We start from the raw sequence: 17,153 nt of genomic DNA on the forward strand, positions 1-17,153 counted from the left end.
GTGACATTGTCTGAGCTGTGCACGATCCCTCAGCTGCCAGAGTAATGTTGTAGGGAGGAAAGCAGACTAGTATTTGCTTCCCTTTAACCACAGTCAATGCTCCCTGTGTCCATCCCTCAAAAAATCGGGTAAGCTGCAAGGGGAACGTTAATCTGTTGTACAATTTAAGAACTGGAGAGAGTATTAGCCTCAGAAGATGGACACCTTTAGGTGCATTCATGAGTCCAATCCCTACTACCATTAGGAACTCATTGGGATCTTTCATTGATGAAAACATTCTCCTTTCCAGCTTAAAGGATTCTTACATACAGGACGAAGGTAACTTGTATGTTTGGTTTGATTTGCCCCATCGAGCAAATAGCAATGTTAGGAGGATTTTCTTTGGGGAAACAGCACAGGAAAAGGATTTAACTGATCTCTCCCTTGCTGCAGTTCTGGTGGAATTTGGGTCTCTCCTGAAGCTCCTATTAAAGTTTAACAAAACAGAGGGAAAACTAATAATGGATTTCCCAATGTCATGCTCAGTTGCATCCTTAGAAAAACTGCATAAATCTGGGACCATGTGGATGTTATGTATCTATCATTACATCTACCAGGCTATGTATCTACCATTACATAACATGTAAGGTTATGTTGGTATGTACCTTACATATGTAATGGTTATGTAATGGTAGCACTGAAAAGGAGAGTTGTGCACCTGTTCATCCACCATGTGAACAGCACCACCAACAGTGAACATATGTGAGCTGCTTTGAGTTGAAAAGAGGTATATACGTCCTTTAAATAAACTGCTTCTGTGTAAATTATTAAACCACCTAGTGGTTTTGTGTTTGAACAGTGCACTGAAAATTAAACACCAAGGACACAGCAAATAATATCACAAGCAGAAATGCGAATATGGAAGATTTGGAACTTACCACTTCTTCATGGGTAGCACCTTCTACATTTATGCCATTAACCTAAAAATGTCACCAAAAAGGTTACTTGAAATATCAGATTAAAATTTGATTTTAATATGAGCTTTAAAACAGTTACATAATTGAATCAAGCATATAGAATAAACTGACCTGTATTACTGCATCTCCTATAAATAACATTCCTGATTGGTCCGCTGTAGAGTTAGAAAAGAACCACATGTTAATTGAGAGACTCAAACTAATGACGTGTTTTGCTACAGCAATTGTTTCAAGTACTGTTCTTGTCATCACCATTTTGGAAATGACTTTTCTTATAAAAATGCCACCAGCATAGCAATCCCACAGCAAAGCTACATAGATGGGAACCAATTCTAAGGAAATTAAGAGAGCTACTTCCCAATAACAAAATATTATTTAATATGGAACACAGAAGTCACTTCTCACTAATGACACATTTTCATTAAATTATGAAGAAAGTGTGATTCATATTCTTCATTAACTTTGGTAAGATAGTACAAAAGGAATTTCTCCTCCCTTGTTCTTCCCTCCTGAAAAGATATGCAGAGACTGCTATAATCAAAGACATTGTACAGAGAATTTAATAAAGCAATTTAGAGTGAACTTTGAATCCATTCTGTTGCATAGAGGAACATAATATATTATTTCAAGCAATAGTTAGAGAGGCTGTGAAGGGCAAGGAAGCTTCCTTCCGTAAATGGAAGTCTTGCCCTAATGAAGAGAATAAAAAGGAACATAAACTGTGGCAAAAGAAATGTAAGAAGGTGATAGGGGAGGCCAAGCGAGACTATGAGGAACGCATGGCCAGCAACATTAAGGGGAATAATAAAAGCTTCTTCAAATATGTTAGAAGCAGGAAACCCGCCAGAGAAGCGGTTGGCCCTCTGGATGGTGAGGGAGGGAAAGGGGAGATAAAAGGAGACTTAGAGATGGCAGAGAAATTAAATGAGTTCTTTGCATCTGTCTTCACGGCAGAAGACCTCGGGCAGATACCGCTGCCCGAACGGCCCCTTCTAACCGAGGAGTTAAGTCAGATAGAGGTTAAAAGAGAAGATGTTTCAGACCTCATTGATAAATTAAAGATCAATAAGTCACCGGGCCCTGATGGCATACACCCAAGGGTTATTAAGGAATTGAAGAATGAAGTTGCAGATCTCTTGACTAAGGTATGCAACTTGTCCCTCAAAACGGCCACGGTGCCAGAAGATTGGAGGATAGCAAATGTCACGCCTATTTTTAAAAAGGGAAAGAGGGGGGACCCGGGAAACTATAGGCCGGTCAGCCTAACATCTATACCGGGTAAGATGGTGGAATGCCTCATCAAAGATAGGATCTCAAAACACATAGACGAACAGGCCTTGCTGAGGGAGAGTCAGCATGGCTTCTGTAAGGGTAAGTCTTGCCTCACAAACCTTATAGAATTCTTTGAAAAGGTCAACAGGCATGTGGATGCGGGAGAACCCGTGGACATTATATATCTGGACTTTCAGAAGGCGTTTGACACGGTCCCTCACCAAAGGTTACTGAAAAAACTCCACAGTCAGGGAATTAGAGGACAGGTCCTCTCCTGGATTGAGAACTGGTTGGAGGCCAGGAAGCAGAGAGTGGGTGTCAATGGGCAATTTTCACAATGGAGAGAGGTGAAAAGCGGTGTGCCCCAAGGATCTGTCCTGGGACCGGTGCTTTTCAACCTCTTCATAAATGACCTGGAGACAGGGTTGAGCAGTGAAGTGGCTAAGTTTGCAGATGACACCAAACTTTTCCGAGTGGTAAAGACCAGAAGTGATTGTGAGGAGCTCCAGAAGGATCTCTCCAGACTGGCAGAATGGGCAGCAAAATGGCAGATGCGCTTCAATGTCAGTAAGTGTAAAGTCATGCACATTGGGGCAAAAAATCAAAACTTCACATATAGGCTGATGGGTTCTGAGCTGTCTGTGACAGATCAGGAGAGAGATCTTGGGGTGGTGGTGGACAGGTCGATGAAAGTGTCGACCCAATGTGCGGCAGCAGTGAAGAAGGCCAATTCTATGCTTGGGATCATTAGGAAGGGTATTGAGAACAAAACGGTTAGTATTATAATGCCGTTGTACAAATCTATGGTAAGGCCACACCTGGAGTATTGTGTCCAGTTCTGGTCGCCGCATCTCAAAAAAGACATAGTGGAAATGGAAAAGGTGCAAAAGAGAGCGACTAAGATGATTACGGGGCTGGGGCACCTTCCTTATGAGGAAAGGCTACGGCGTTTGGGCCTCTTCAGCCTAGAAAAGAGACGCTTGAGGGGGGACATGATTGAGACATACAAAATTATGCAGGGGATGGACAGAGTGGATAGGGAGATGCTCTTTACACTCTCACATAATACCAGAACCAGGGGACATCCACTAAAATTGAGTGTTGGGCGGGTTAGGACAGACAAAAGAAAATATTTCTTTACTCAGCGCGTGGTCGGTCTGTGGAACTCCTTGCCACAGGATGTGGTGCTAGCGTCTAGCCTAGACGCCTTTAAAAGGGGATTGGACGAGTTTCTGGAGGAAAAATCCATTATGGGGTACAAGCCATGATGTGTATGCGCAACCTCCTGATTTTAGGAATGGGTTAAGTCAGAATGCCAGATGTAGGGGAGAGCACCAGGATGAGGTCTCTTGTTATCTGGTGTGCTCCCTGGGGCATTTGGTGGGCCGCTGTGAGATACAGGAAGCTGGACTAGATGGGCCTATGGCCTGATCCAGTGGGGCTGTTCTTATGTTCTTATGTTCTTAATAATTTGCAAAGTTTCTGCAACATGAAATTAAGGGGAACACTGCCTTGCCAATTGCATAATTTCATGCACAAATTGTTGCTAATTCGAAGAGACAAACCTGGTTTGAAAGTTTGTCTCCCATCATAGCGCTATCCTAGTTGGTTAACTTATTCATAGAATGTTGCTGTAATTCGGGAGAGGGACTAGTTAAAAGTTAAGCAATTGAAGACTGGTTCAGATATGTGGTGCTGCAACCACATTTCTGGTAAGTGGTGATGGGGAAAACTCTCATATTTATTTAAATGAATATTATTTATATTAAAATTAATTATAAGAATACCCAACCTTTAATCCAAAAAATAAAAAAGTGGGATACAGAAATAAATAAAAATTATAAAAATAACAGCAGGCAGTGGGTGTTCCCGGGGGCAGGTGTGGGAGGCGGGGCCAGGATCCAGCACTTATACCGGATCCTAGACTTGTTCCTGGGCGGCTCGGGGCAGTCCAGGCTGCTCAGATTTGCACCACTGATTTCGATGATGACAGGAAAGCAAGTACATAAAGCCAGATCTGTATCCAGATCAATTTGCATTCAGATTTAGCAGATTAGATCCAAAAGGATGTCTAGATATAATACTCAAATTTCAACTACTATCTGATGGCCAAATCCTATTGAGGATTTGGCTGGTGTGTGGCACCGTTTGCAACAGTGGAAGGCACATCCACTGTTACAAATGGCTGCCAACAGTGCATGGAGTGCACTGTTCACAGCCACTTTAGGAACACTGCTGCATACTTCCAGTCTGCCAGTGGTTCACCAGCCACCTGCCAGAGCAGGTAAGGCAGTGATGGGAGAGGAAAGGGGGTCAAATGGGGCAGGGAGGGGCAGGGCAGTAGGAAGGGAGGCTGCAGGAGGGAGGGAGAGGAAAGGGAGAGGAAAGGGAGGCTGCAGGAGGGATGGGAGAGGAAAGGGGGTCAAATGGGGCAGGGAGGGGCAGGGCAGTAGGAAGGGAGGCTGCAGGAGGAAGGGAGGCTGCAGGAGGCTGCAGGGGGATCAGGTGGCAACAGTGCAGTCTGCATTTTATCCCCGTTTTCAGCACCCTCCCCATCCCCTTTGTCTCCTCAGATGTGCACCAGAGATTTTGCTGGGTTCTGAGAGTATCTCCAACTTTCTCCATTAAAACATTCTCTCCGAATGATAGAATATGCTGCTATGCAGGCTTTGATGCTGTTTTATAAAGGCAAGAGAATTAATCTGTTGCAGGAACTCTCCAAAGCCCAGGATGCATTTCATGTTATATGAGAAGAACTTGAAAATTCCCTTATTTAAGGTTTACGTGACCATGAATTGAAAAGCTGGTCTTTTTCTTCTGAGGAAAACAAGTACATTCTGTGTGCTTTGATTGGCAGGAGTTGTGATTAGCTCCCTCTGCAAAAAGATTGCTCTGTAATGGTGCTTTTATTTCTTATTTTCTATATCCAGAAAAGTGAGAGAAGGGGGGGGGGAAAGACCCAGAAATATCTTTTCTGAAAGTTTGAAAGTGTCTGAGGATTATATTAGGAGCTAAAATTATGGCTGCGCTTATTACTGGGGAAACAAGAGCAAGACATAAAAGCTGAAGCCCAAACAACATTAATAAAAGATTGAAAAAGATTGTGATGTTCACAGCAAAATGAATACCACTGAATGTCCTAGGATAAAGGGCAAGTGTCCTCTTCACAAATTGTACACTGGGAAAGCATAGTAATCACTCCTTGGGATAAAGTGGTATTATTATGAATATACAGGTAAAGACAGTAAATGGCAAGCTTTCTTGGCTGCATCAACCTTTTTTTCCAAAAGTATGTCAACCGTGCTGAAAGAATAGAGTGCTCTGCTCCTAAAACCCAAGGTAATTCACTTGGTAGCTTATACTTTCAGTTTTCCTTGTGTTGCAATATTTATAAGCATAGCAATATGGTTGGAGATGATATTTCCATTCTGCTGCATGCCAAGAAGTTACTATATATGCAGGCATGGCAGGTGGCACAGAAAGCAAATCTGACAAACTACCAACCTTTAAAAAGTCAGGCAAGATGTGGATTGGGAAAATGCTAAGGTTAAATTTGAGTGTGGTGCTTGAGGGTTCTCCTGCTCTATTCCACGAGTGCAAATTCCACTGTCTGCTTAGAAATTTAAGACAGGGAACTGCCACTGGTCCAGCTTATCCAGTACTATCTGCTCTGGCAGGACAAAACCCTCCAAAGGTCCATTGAACACCAGGGCCTTTTAGCACAGTTGTGTCATCCAGGGATGATGTGAACAATCAGGGAAGCTCAAATATCAAGTGATGTTGACTGCTTGTGAGCACCAATGGTGCAAGGTACAGCCCTGATTGTGTGCAAATGTGCACAAGGGCATTCAAAGGCATGTCACCATTTGCAGCAGCCATAAAGCATAAAGCCATAAAGCATGCTGTGCTGCTGGAATGCGGGTTCTGGTGGCCCAGTGGCCCAACAGCATTGGGCCCTAAGTTCCAGGGAGTCTGAAAGGAGAGCTCAAACTGTGCTTAACAGCCTCATCCAATACAGAAATGAAAATGCATTTTCTAAAATGGCCCTAGTGCAGCCTCCACAGCGGAGATGAGAATGCAACAGTGGATCATTCTAATGCTGTCAGCCTGCTGCATGAAGTATATAGAAACATTCAATTGCTTCAGTATAACATAAAACGGTGCTACAAATGTCCAGCCAATCTATGGGCTGCCCGCGCTGCAGGAACTCGTGTTCTGGCAGCGCAACCTGCTTTATGGTGGCACAAAACACAAGCCACTGTTATGCGCTGCTTGGCTGCTGCCTCAAACATTGGGCAACAAAGTGCAAGTGGTAGTGGCTCAGTGAGCTGAGCTGGCTCCAGTAAGATAGTGCCTAGAGATCAGTACCTTCTCCCATTATTAAGAACTAAAAAAGGTCTTTCTGAGAATGTTTGCCTACAATTTTTGTTAGCAGGAGATTCTAAACTTGTGACCCTTCCAGTTGCAAAATTTTTACACCTGAGTAACTTGAAGAGGGCTAATCTGTTGGTCCTAAGCAACCTGGAGTTACCGCGCAAGTAAATTGTTGTGTTTTAACCTTTATCTTTATTTGCTTTTTAACATATATTTATATATTGGATTGTTTAGAGATATTATGTGTTAATTTTTATGCCTAATAAAGGTTTGATTGATTGATTGATTGATTGATTGATTGATTGATTGATTGATTGATTGATTGATTGATTGAAGATAGTGGGGGAGGTGTGCCATGGGTGGGAAGAGGGAGGGCAGGGGGAGTTTCAGGACAGAAAAGGGTGGACAGGGTCAGACAGTAGAGGGAGGGGGTGGATCCCTGCAACACCTGCATGTTTCTGGATCCTATCCCCATTCTTTCACCTTTTCCATGCCCCCTTTTTTTCTTATTGGACTTAATGCAAGCTATAGACCTGGCATAGTTCTGATGAGACCCACAGTGCATCAGGGCGCTTACCCGGATGTAAGGGAGCAAAAGTTCCCTTACCTCAAGGAGGTCTCTTTATCAACCCCTGGCCATAGGATGCAACACACACCTCCATGGTGTGGCTACATTGGTTCAAGTGGTGGGTAGAGGATTTGGGCATTAGTTTTAATAGTCACCATACATGAATAGAACTCATCACTCTGGAGACTAGGATCTTCCACACGAACTTGAACACATTGCCTTGTATTTGTGTCAGTTCTTTGCTCCTGTTGCAGTGCAAGAGGTACTATGGAAGGTTACCGCTGCAGCAGTGAGAACACAAGGTGTCTTCCCATTTTTGGCTGTTCAAATGAGACTGAATACTGGAGGAAGGTTTGCCTGCCAAGAAGATAGAGCTGCTTGGATTAACAAGATGATGCTTCTCTTGTGATTACTTGCTACCTCTAGATAATGGAAAAATGCATACTGCCAACCTGATCATTTTATCTTAAATGTATTTTATCTTGTGGTTGCTTTCTGCTTTTCCCCAGATGGCACATCAATCAAAACAAACCTCCATAGACTTTATTTACAGCACTGTGGTTGTTATATTGGTATGGTGCTCAAACATAAGCTTAGTACAGTAGTGATAAACAGAGAAAATAGTATGAATCTGCAATACTAAAATATTAACTTGAAACAGTGCTAAAGGGAAAAGGATTAGGGATTTAGGTTCTGCAGCTTAATATACTCTGGCCATACAAAAGTATAAAATCAAGTTTTTAAATGATTTCAAAACTCCTAGAACAACATACTGTGTATTTATTACACGTATGCTATATTTGCTTTGGGAAACTCAGAGCAGCTTATATGGTGTTCTCCCATCCTAGAACTGGTCAGACTGAAACCTGTGAAACTGTATTGAAATAGCATCAAGTGAGATAAGGCAATAAAGTACAAGTTTCTAGTGTTCCAATAATTTGCACTCTGCAACTATATTGAAAAAAGAACAGATTTGTACTAAAGAATATGTGTTCTTTCAGTGTTTACATAATACACAATGCAGAAAATAAATACCAAGAGCTAAAACAGTGAATACCTGTGAATGCCATTATGAATACCATTATTATTGTGAAGCCACCATCAGCTTGTTGTTGAAGCTGCTGTTGTACAGTCAGGTCGCATCTTATGTGAGGGTTAGGTTCTGGAGTCAGTGCATAAACATATATGGGGAAGTCATGTACTGTAGAAACAAAATTAAACTACCGTAAATCTGGAAAAAAAAATGTACTGCCTCTTTAAAAACTATAGTTGGCAAGCAGGGACTGAGACTGATGGAGAGAACGGCAGATTCAATATCCCATTTCTAGGGCACATACTTGGTGAGTGGAATTGCAGGGCACTATTTAAACTGCTGTTCTCTCTCTCTCTCTTTTTCTTTTCTTTTCTTTTTTTTGCTGTGAAGCACATACACTTGAGTTCCTTCAAGTATAACATGCATATGGTGCAACCTGACTGTATGTGTCTCTTAAAAGTGAGAACAAGTTATCTTGCAAGGAAATACTCTGAGTGTTATGGTCTAATTCTACCCTTGGCCAGACTGTAGCATGTAGTGAGGCTGGCATAGCCTTCACTGCATGCTATGGGCCAGAATAAGACTAGTTGCAGCAGAGATCCTACTCTGCTGCCCCATTGTACCCAGTGAGCCTACTTGGATCTGTGCCAGTCTATTGGTTGGCACAAGTCAGGGTAGGGCCAAGAGCATGTTGATGTTGAAAAAGAGGCACAGGATATTGACAGAGCTGCTGCTGCCAATATCTGCCCTCTACTCTTCCCCAGCAGGCCCTGATCCCTGCCCTCTCTGCCCCAAACCTCCCTCATCCCACCTATGGCAAAACCTGCTGCCAACTTACCAGCACCAGCAGTGGCGGGGCATTCCAATTGTGGTTGCCAGCCATTCACTGCAGCGGCAGCACTAGGGCCCAGGCCTTCTGTCGACAGAACACAAGTTCCATCAGTGGAAGGCTCAGCTAGGATTAGGCCATCGATTCATAGCTCACACACATGCATAAGTTCTCTTGTTCTGTCAAATACAAAGTTTATTGAATTTGCCTAAGTCAAACTTCACCTTTGCAATAATTATGCTTTCTAAGTAAAAAATGTCAAATCACTTTTTGTTATAAGAATTGAAGGCACTGAGTGTTTTAAACTCTTTGATAGTTTTTAAATCTGTTATTAGGTGCAAAGAAACAAGAAGTCAGTCTTTTCAAGCTATTACAATATACTGTAATATCTGTGAACAAAGCGGTTAGCACCAACATGGACATGATTAATATCACAGGTAAAAGGCTTACTGAGCTGAATAATGTGACATTGAATCCACCAAAGTAATGAATATTTAAAGTTTTATAAGGAAATAAAAAAAAGGCAGTCTGACACCTTCAATCTTTACATTAAAGGATGACACTGGATGTCAGAAATCCTATTATTTCTTGCTTTATACAATGGGAAGAAGACACATAAAATGACAAAAATAAGGGGAACAAATGAACGGGGGCAACAGCAGGGATGGTTCTCTTAAGCTAAAGGAAGAACACAATTGTGAAAAAGTGGTCAAGAAATATTATCAACTCGTTAATTTTGTTCTTCAGTAATTTCTATCCCTGCTCTTTTAACAAGATTTGCCCTTCGTCTCTTAGAAGCAACACAGTGCCTGCTCATAAACACCGCTTTGTAATAAATGCACTGCTGTTGTGTGACATGCAGTAATAAAAAGACATATTTGTGTTGTATTATAAGCAACGGTCCTATAGCTGATTTGCAAAGTAAAGTCTTCACACATTGACTGAGGGATCGGCTGGGACTCTAGTATGGTGAATGAGTCGTGCATCTTACAGCTCAGTCCTAACCTGCACTGGAATGGGCAGACCACAGTGGCCTGTGCTGAATCCAGCACAGCTTAGGTTCAGGCTGTAGTAACAGGATATTTTTCCCATTACCCTGTGATAAACCCTGCCCTATGGGGCTACTGAGATCTGTGCCAGCAATTTCGCTGGCGCAAATCTGAGCAGTCTGTGTAAGTCTGCAAGGCCCGCAAGGAGTGGGAGTTATGATCCAGTGTGTGCCACTGCCACCAATCCACCCCCTCCTGGGCCTGATCCCCCTCCTGTATTATCCTCCCTGCCCCAAAACACCCCCTCCCCACCCCTGGAATGCCACCCTTTCCCACTCCCTGCACTCTCAGTGCAAACCCACCCCTTACTGGCGCAGGGGCTGAATCTGGCCCTTTGGAGCCAGCACAGGTTGATGTGACCTACTGTCTTACAAACTTGAGAGACCATCCACAAGGATGGCTGACAGTGCCTGATTTTCCAGCAGAAATCAACATGCTGTGACTGTCACTAGTTATAAGTTATAATTAGTATAAGACTACTACGTATTACCTCCTTCCATTGATCAAAACATGTATTTTTATAAGTAAATACACTACAAGAGGAAGGCATATATATGTGGCAAAGTATCTTCTGATACAGGGAACACTATAAAAATAGAGGCCCCCACACTGCTGTTCCAGAACCACTTTTCAGAGCACGATACCATAGTCTCTTTTATATCTTGAAAATATGTTTCAAGATATAAAATCTATCAAGCTATAAAAAGAAGCCATTCTTCAGGAATATTCACTGAATCCCACACTCAAGTGGATTAAATAGAAAATGCAATAGTTCTGAGGAGCATTATAATAAACCAGAAGTTGTGTTTTGTAGGTGTAGCAATTTTTATCAAATAAAAACTGTTATCAGTTTTTGGCATTCAGCAGATATTGTCCTGCTAAATAGTCAACATTCAACTCTAAGTTCCATCATTTAGGGCGCAATCCTAACCCCTTATGTCAGTGCTTTCCAGCACTGACATAAGGGCAATGCAGCTCCGAGGTAAGGGAACAAACATTCCCTTACTTTGAGGAGGCCTCCGCGTGTGACACCCAACTGCAGGATGCAGCACACGTCCCATTGGTACTGCTATGCCAGTGCTGGAAAGTAATGACATAAGGGGTTAGGACTGTGGCCTTAGAATTTTTTTTTCTTTGCTACTGCCATCAGTATGTCTTTGTTATCTAAATTCACTGCTCAGGTTCAGCAGTAGTTTATCTGCCTTGACTTGCTGCTTGTTTGACTTCTCATGCTATATTCGATACAGACATAGCAGAAATGTGAAGGGTTAGAATATTACGATCTTGCAGCTTCTACAGAAATGGAAAACACAAGTGTCAACATTATGTGTACGTGTGATTTGAAACAGAATTCTTGTAGCCTGTCTAAATATAAATTTAGAAATATAAATTGATGCTATCATACATATATAATGTTACTCTGACCATTTTCTTCATTGAAAGAGTTGGAGCCCAGTCATGTTCAACCTTCCAGCGCCGGTGCAGTCTCAGTGCAACCTGAAGGTAATGGAGCAAACATTCCCTTACCTTGAGGAGGCCTCCATATCTGCCTCCTCAATACAGGACGTAGCGCACACCCCATTGGCATGGCTACATTGGCACTGGAAAGTTGGATAGGATTGGGCCCTTGGTTTTATCCTCTTTTGCTAAAGACAACTTTTCTTCAAACGGGTAGAACAATCATATGTCCAAATTATTCATTTTAGCTGTTCCATTCACTGTCAGTTTGTAAAAAAATTCTTCTCCCTTTTCCACCTAACTCATGTACTGAAGGGCTGAAGCATATTAATTTTTTCACAAGTTTTTCTTCTGTCTGCTAGTCTAATTGCTGGCAAGCCTAATGTACTACAATATCTCTATGACTACTGTTTTTAAAGTAATATAAAATACATGAGAAATGATGATTACTGCTTTTATCCCATCCTCAGACTGTTTGAGAGATGCTCTGCTCAACTTGATTATGTCTTCCAAGATGAAGACCAGTAGCATCCCTGGTGTTAGGGCCAGGGGACAATGTGGTACCAGGTGACAAGGCATCACACTGCGTTCCAGAGCACTTGGAAAACTTTCTCTCTGGAGGGCCCTTTAAACAGGACTTCTGGTTTTTTGGAAGTACTGTTTAAGGGCCCTTTGGAGGCTAATAAGGCTTTCCGAGCACTCTGGGACACTACGCAAGGCTCCCAAGCACCCAGATAAGCGAGGGGGTTGTCAGTCTTGGGGGGACAGGCACCAGCCTCAGGGGGGGCACTGTGCGGTTGTGGCCCTGAGCATAACATCGCCCAGGATTACCACTGCTGAAGACATAAACTTAAACCAACAAGAAAATGCAGACAATTTCTAAAGAAAATTGGAGGGAGAGACTGCCCATGGTCCTTTACTCTTTCTATAGTAGCCCCATGCCTGCCTCAATCATCCCAACACATTATCTCATCCTAACAACATGACGTGAAGACACTCAAACCAATTACATTGTGGAAGAACAGGCTACCAGATAGCCTGTTGACAATCAGACAAATGCAACACCCCTGACCCCTGTAACTGTGGCTGCTATATAACTCGGTAGCTCGGTGGACACAGCTGGGAGAAATTCAAACCACCAGCCTCATCCAACCAGGTCTCCAAGATGCAAGCCAGATCAGTTCTCTCATCCAAAATTAGATTCCAGATCAGGCAGATTTTATGAGTAACTGTCATTTAGCTGCAACGGTTTTAGGCCAAGGTGATTGCTACTGGGTACACCAAAAGCTCTGGGGTTAGGGAAAGACCAGAAAGGGGAATGGTCTGCCTATGTGCAACCCTCCTTTTTTTGGAATGGACTGGCCAGCACGCTGGGGAAAGCAGGGGTTGGGTCCAGAGGAAGTCATACATGCTGGATCTTATGCCCTATTATTTGGCCTGTCCTGTCCCTGGCTTCCCTTGGACTTGCTCCAGCTTTATAACTGGCATAATTCCAAGGAGACCCACAGACCATCAGACAACCTATACAGAGGTAAAGGAAAAAATATTTCCTGATCACCCTGCAGTGATATTTCCTGATCAGAAATGCAGTGCATGCCTCCATGGTGGTCCTTATGTGCTACGGCCTAGTGGGGGATACGATTGGGCTGTTAGGCCAAGTATTAATAGACAATTGTGCACCTTCGTCTTCATTTCCATTTTCCTTTCACTGCTAAATTATACCATCATGCTATTGCCCATTACGCTGGGTCTCTGCACATAATTGTTTTCCCCCATGTGTACATTTCACGTGTGTTTTAGAAAGCACTGCTGGTAACAGGCTGCTGTTACTGCATAATCATCAGCCCCCACAATCCCAAAAGGGCTATTCCTTTTGAACAGCAACCAGCAACACTTGCTGCTTTACATCTCCTTGTTCATTTCTCAAAGGGTGCCAAGAGAAAGTGAGGTAATGATCCAAGTTTGTGAACAAAAAGGACTGAGCAGTGACAGACCTAGTTGGGTTTCAAGTGAAGATGATATTCGCAAGAGGAATTCAGGTAATTATGCCCTCAGGTATTCCAGCACTAAAAGAGCCGGTAGTGCTACAAAAAAGGAGGAGGACATTGAGCACATTTTGAGGGAAAAAGGTGAAGGAAGAAAGGCATCTCAGAGACAGAACTAAAGATATCGCAGGTAATGAAGAGAAGGCTAAAGGTTTGGACTAGTAGTGAGGGAAGAATTCTCGCTTAACAACGTTCAGCTCAAATTTGGGAGTGTGGGCGGAATTCAGGGGATGCATGAAACTTGGGAAATTCCAGGGGAGGACCCTGAAACTTGTTAGAACTTGTTTTAGAACTTGTTAAAGGTTTTATGGACAGTTTACCATTTGTTGCCAACACCTGTGTTTTTCTCTTTTAAAACTTCCTGTAGTGCTTCTTTTAAGATAGTAGCCACAGCAGTAAAGCTGCTCTTGGCAGCATGCCAACATCACTTGCCATGATTCCCCTCCCCCTGATTGCCTCAGGAATGATGCAATGGGGGGAAATGGTGGGCCTCATGCTGGCAGTTACCCACCCTCCCCAGAAGCCCCCTTGGAATGATGAAACATACATGATAACTTAGCATAATTCCTAGGGTGTTCTGAGGGAAAGAATGGGTGTCGAGAGCCACAAAGAGGTTCACAGCTACTGCTGCCTCTGCCAAAGACGCAGTACAAGAAAGTTTAGAAGGAAAAATAAAAGGACGGATAATGCCACAACCCATCACTAAACTGTTCCCAAAACGTGCAAAGAATTTTGCAACCCACCCTGCAACTATGCTGTAATCAAATGTGTGTAGGGTACACTTACTAGTCTGAATTCTTGAAATTATGAAGGAAAAGTTTGACAGATTTTCAGAAATTAACTTTAAGGGAATTTAAGTTGATTGAAAGGAAGAAACAAAGCAGATCCTACTGAAACAAACACAGATCCTACTGAATAGTATGTCTTTACTTCTTAAAGGTTTTCAGCAGTGTAAAATTCATGGTTCCATGTTATCACATCATTCTGTCAGCATAATTTATTGTCTTAACATTGCCATTCTTCCCACTTACTAGTGGGAATTAGTCACAATACAATCTCAGGATTGTATTACTCTCGAAGTACCAACTTCTCAATAATATGCCATTTTGGTAACAGAATACCTTTTGTGTAAATTTAGTTATGTTGGAGATGTCTTGTGCTCATTCTGAAAATTTGCTTGAAATTAGTTTCTCAGGTATTATTTCCCAGGTTGGTGACTTTTTTTTCTGCAAATGTTGTATGCTCCCATTTTCCCAGTTTACAGATTATACTGAAATCAATCAATCAATCAACAGTATTTATATACCGCTGAAAGCTTCCTAGGGCTAAAATGGAAGTATAATTCTATAATTCTTTCCCAAAGATGGGGAAAGTAGGCAATCTCTCTCTCTCTCTCTCTCTCTCTCTCTCTCTCTCTGCATGTGTGTGTGCCTATGTGTAAATAGTAGTTTTATGTGTGAAATCTGTGCAAGTGTCTTTACCATGATTATTATCAGGCTGTCTGGGAATCACACAAAAAAAGTCATTATGTAGGAATAATACCCCATTCAGCACTGTAACCTGCAGTCAATTTCATTTACATTGCGTATCAACATTAAACACAGCATCAAAATCCTCGGTATGCATATAGTTATTCCTTTACCTGCTTGGTCTTTAAATATTTTTGATATGACGACAGGCACTTTGTGCTCAGCACCGCCCTGAAAGAGATATGTAACAAGAATGATACCTTACTTGTCTCAATCCATGCACTACGTACAAAAAAAGAAAGAAAAAGAGAAGGTTTCGCATACCTTTATACTTAATCCCAAGCCACCAACTGGTTGTCTGTGAAGTTTAACAGTTCTGTGCTTTAAAAAATGGTAGAAAAAAAATAGATCTAGGTGAAAATACAATATTAGATGCACTCATATTAGACTTGTGCTCCTTTGTCTGCTTTTCTCATATTCAAATAAATTAAAAAGTTGACATGCTAGGCTTAAAAAGTAATATGGTATTAAATCCCTATGAGTTTGATTACCATAAAAGGAAGGCTTTTTTTGTTTATTTGCTTATTAAAGAACAAGAAATTAAAACCCCTTTACTGCTGCCCATATCTTCTACACCTTGAATAGGTCCATTTACAGCCCAGTCCTATGGGCCATTTATGACGGTGCATCTCCTCATATGCTGCTGTAAAAACACTAGTGATTGAGTGAATATTGTGCCACTACCTGGCCATTTGGAGCTGCCAATGCAAAGCACTGACAGCTTTGTGCACCCACCACCACAGAGCCCAGGCTGCAGTGACTTGTGCGGTATGCTATCCCCTCTTTCCCAATCTGTCCTGCCCCCTCCTTTTCCTCAGACATACTCCAGCTACATAGCTGTATTGGTCCAAAGAGACTTATAGGTGGCCAACAGGCCTACCCTGAAGTATGTTAAAAAATCATTTTACTTATTTCTGGTTGGCCTTCTAGTTGCTCCCTTTCCCCACCATAGCATGCAGTGTGTGCTATAGCAGTGGTGTTCAAACTGGAAACTTCTGTGTCCTGAAAAAGCCTTCCCTGCCCTGAGCAGCCCTTACCATTCTGCTGCAGTGCTACATTTCTTTCAAGCTGATCTGGGCACAGGGATGCAGAACAATAAGTGCTGCGCATGGGGGTGGTGGTGGAGGGAGGGCTTTTTCCAAACGCCGGATTCAGCCCATGAGCCGGGGTTTGGAGAGCCCTGTGCTATAGCATGGTGGGGGGTAAGATTGGGCTTAAATCTCTACCTTGATTTGACAGTTTTCAATGATAAAGAGTGTAATCCAGCTACATGCATACAGAGGCATCTTGATTTCCCACTGGAAGTTCAGACCATTCCCCTGTTCACATAAGAGAATTGGAAAACATGCATTTACACAGCTCAGGCTGCAATCCTAACCACACTTTCCTGAAAGTAAGCCTCACCGAATTCAATGGAACTTACTTCTGAGTAGACGTGAATAGGATTGGGCTGTGAGTGTGGTTATTAGGTTACTGGAGCTATAAAATGCCATATTGAAATATTGAGGTCTCATGAAATAAGTTGGAGGATTGGTCGGTACCCTGTACTTATACAAATGTTTACTTGGTTTTTATCTTTAGTTTGCTTATCTGTCCTTGAAAACCTCTGAAACCTTTAAAAAGTTAAAGACACAAGACATTGTTTCCAATGTATGCTTATATGTGAGTTTGTTTCCTTTGCCACCATCATTTATGTACTTTATTTCCATTTTTTTTAGTTTTCAAATTGATTTTTTTCCTTATCCAGCTGACTTTCCTACAGCGAATTTTTCTTTTCGTTAATCTATTTTTCATGGTTATGTCTTCAATACTTCTTTTTCAAGCAAGTACGTGAGATAAAATCTTTATGGACATTTTCTATAGCAATCTTTCTAATATTTAATGGTACCTTTCATTTTGACATTTTATTCATGCTCACATTTTTTGCTACTTGACATAATAATGGAACAAGAAGAGCTTCATTTTATCTATTGACAGTAAACGTATAGTAATACAGTTTAGCATTGCACTGAGCAGATTTCTATCCACAATGCTATCTCT

General features: G+C 42.1%; 1 protein-coding gene across 2 annotated transcripts in view; it reads right to left on the reverse strand.

Annotated features, from left to right (window-relative positions):
• Positions 1-17,153, reverse strand: part of SNTG2 (syntrophin gamma 2) — a 272,584-nt gene that overhangs the window by 125,197 nt on the left and 130,234 nt on the right. For both annotated transcript variants that reach the window (XM_066640310.1, XM_066640309.1), the window contains exons 3-6: positions 15,378-15,434; positions 15,227-15,284; positions 1,068-1,111; positions 918-959 (exon numbers count right to left, since the gene is read on the reverse strand). In XM_066640310.1, coding sequence (XP_066496407.1) covers positions 918-959; positions 1,068-1,111; positions 15,227-15,284; positions 15,378-15,434 — 201 coding nt within the window. The remainder of the gene's footprint in view (positions 1-917; positions 960-1,067; positions 1,112-15,226; positions 15,285-15,377; positions 15,435-17,153) is intronic.

This window comes from Tiliqua scincoides, chromosome 1 (genome assembly GCF_035046505.1).
Source record: "Tiliqua scincoides isolate rTilSci1 chromosome 1, rTilSci1.hap2, whole genome shotgun sequence".
Taxonomy (NCBI): domain Eukaryota; kingdom Metazoa; phylum Chordata; class Lepidosauria; order Squamata; family Scincidae; genus Tiliqua; species Tiliqua scincoides.